Source organism: Perkinsus marinus (genome assembly GCF_000006405.1).
Source record: "Perkinsus marinus ATCC 50983 genomic scaffold scf_1104296959216, whole genome shotgun sequence".
Classification (NCBI taxonomy): domain Eukaryota; phylum Perkinsozoa; order Perkinsida; family Perkinsidae; genus Perkinsus; species Perkinsus marinus.
The window spans coordinates 72,982-74,691 of record NW_003206506.1 but is presented as its reverse complement, the minus strand read 5'-3'; the positions used below and the strand labels follow the sequence as shown (position 1 = coordinate 74,691).

The 1,710-nt window shown below is 47.9% G+C and overlaps 1 protein-coding gene across 1 annotated transcript; it reads right to left on the bottom strand.

The window, feature by feature from the left end:
- Window positions 1–9: 9 nt before the first annotated feature.
- Window positions 10–1,074, bottom strand: Pmar_PMAR026505 (nucleotidyltransferase, putative; the record flags this gene model as incomplete). The annotated part of the gene is made up of 4 exons (XM_002773209.1): window positions 10–202; window positions 364–533; window positions 584–745; window positions 964–1,074. 4 exons carry the CDS (start codon window positions 1,072–1,074, stop codon window positions 10–12), a joined length of 636 nt encoding a protein of 211 aa, XP_002773255.1.
- Window positions 1,075–1,710: the final 636 nt, after the last annotated feature.

Sequence of the window (1,710 nt, the reverse complement as noted above, 5' to 3'; positions counted from 1 at the left end):
CAATGTTGATCACGCTGACTGGGCTCTCACCTGCTTAGGGATGATGGACACAGCCCCTAACCAGCCGAGTTCCCGCAGTCTATTCCGTGCCGCCGTACTGCTAATGTCAGTAGTGAGGAGGGCTGTATTCGCAGTAACTCGGTCGGTGACCTTGACGTACTTCAAACCCTGTGGCCACTCGTATTCTGGTTTGGAGTCTGGCCTGACCAACATACGACAATTTCAGTATACCAACAATGAGGAAACTCCGGGGGAAAATCAACAACAATGTCAACAAGTTGTGAATAAAAATAAGATGTACATTTCGTCCGGAGGTATTATCGTGCTGCAATTATCAACGACAACATGTCATCCTGGGCTCACCGTGGTAAAACTATGAATTCGTTTTCAGCTATCAGTTCGTCGCCATGATCCCATTCGAGTAACGTTGGTGGTAAATCACTACCAATGACGAAGCGGAACGTCATGTCGGGATGCCGCTCTCGGAGGCGACGCATTAGGAAAACTGTCGGAATAAATGACCCGTTAACCACCTGTAAATCGCTGAGAGGGAATAATCGTTCACTGTGCCTAGCTTGCTCACCTCAATGTCGCAGCACTTGATCGGGAATTCCTCCGGGACCACCGCCTCTATGGCAGCTTGGGTCATGCGCAGTCGTGTCACCACATCAGCTTGAGAGTCCTTGTCAGGCCTGTTGCCACATGGTATCATCCATGCCTCGTCCGCACAGCCCAGCTGAACTACCTGATACGAAGCACCAGTATGGGGAGGTATGCAATGTGTTGGTGACAATCCGGAAATTCTGAGGAAATTTTGGGAAATTCCGAGTCCAATTTTACTCAAATTCGTGGGTAAGCTTCTAAAATTTCTGACTTCAGCTGAAAAAATACAACAAATGTTCCAATAAAGCGAAGCACAGAAACGTGAAACTGGGCAAACGCTCGAAGCTCAGCCGTACTCACTTGAGAAGCCACCATCAGATGAGCCAGAGTCGGAGGATCGAACGAACCCCCTATCACAGCCACCGTCTTCCGAGGGCCGGCCCTCGTCGCATCGGGACCCACGTTAGGCATGCAGTGATAACCAATTAGAAATGCTGATATGTGACAATTCTAGTGGTCAGTGTGGTAAAATTTGAATATGATCAACCACATGTGTTGGTGACCAAATCAAAACTCTGAGGAAATTTTGTTAGTTTCTGTACACTTTTCTTCCGATTCGTATATAAACTCCTGTGATTTGTGTGGAAATTTTCGAGCTCAGCTGAGTAAAGCGAACATATTTTGCAGCACTGCTAGTGGTGGAATAATGGTCCACCACCTACTACGACCTGCTACGAGGAGAAGACCAAGGGCAGTGCGCTTCAGCTTCCCCACAACACAATGCACTCAACGACTATACTGACTATCATGTAATCACTAGGTGAAAAGTTACGGTCAAGGATGCTATGATGCAAAAGTGTTAAGAGTTACCATCACATCAACAAAAAAGAATCACGCAGATCTAAGACCACGCCACACGTCGCACCACCATCACACTGAGTAACAACAGGATAACGAACGCCACAAGCATACACATTTGCCTAGTAGGAGCGGAGTAGCGTTCTTTCGCGATGAACAGACCGTCCTTAGTGCCTGGGCTGGCAGGACCACATCGACACCGAAGATCCATCTTGGGATCACTCGAACATTGTGTCACGTAGCCACTGC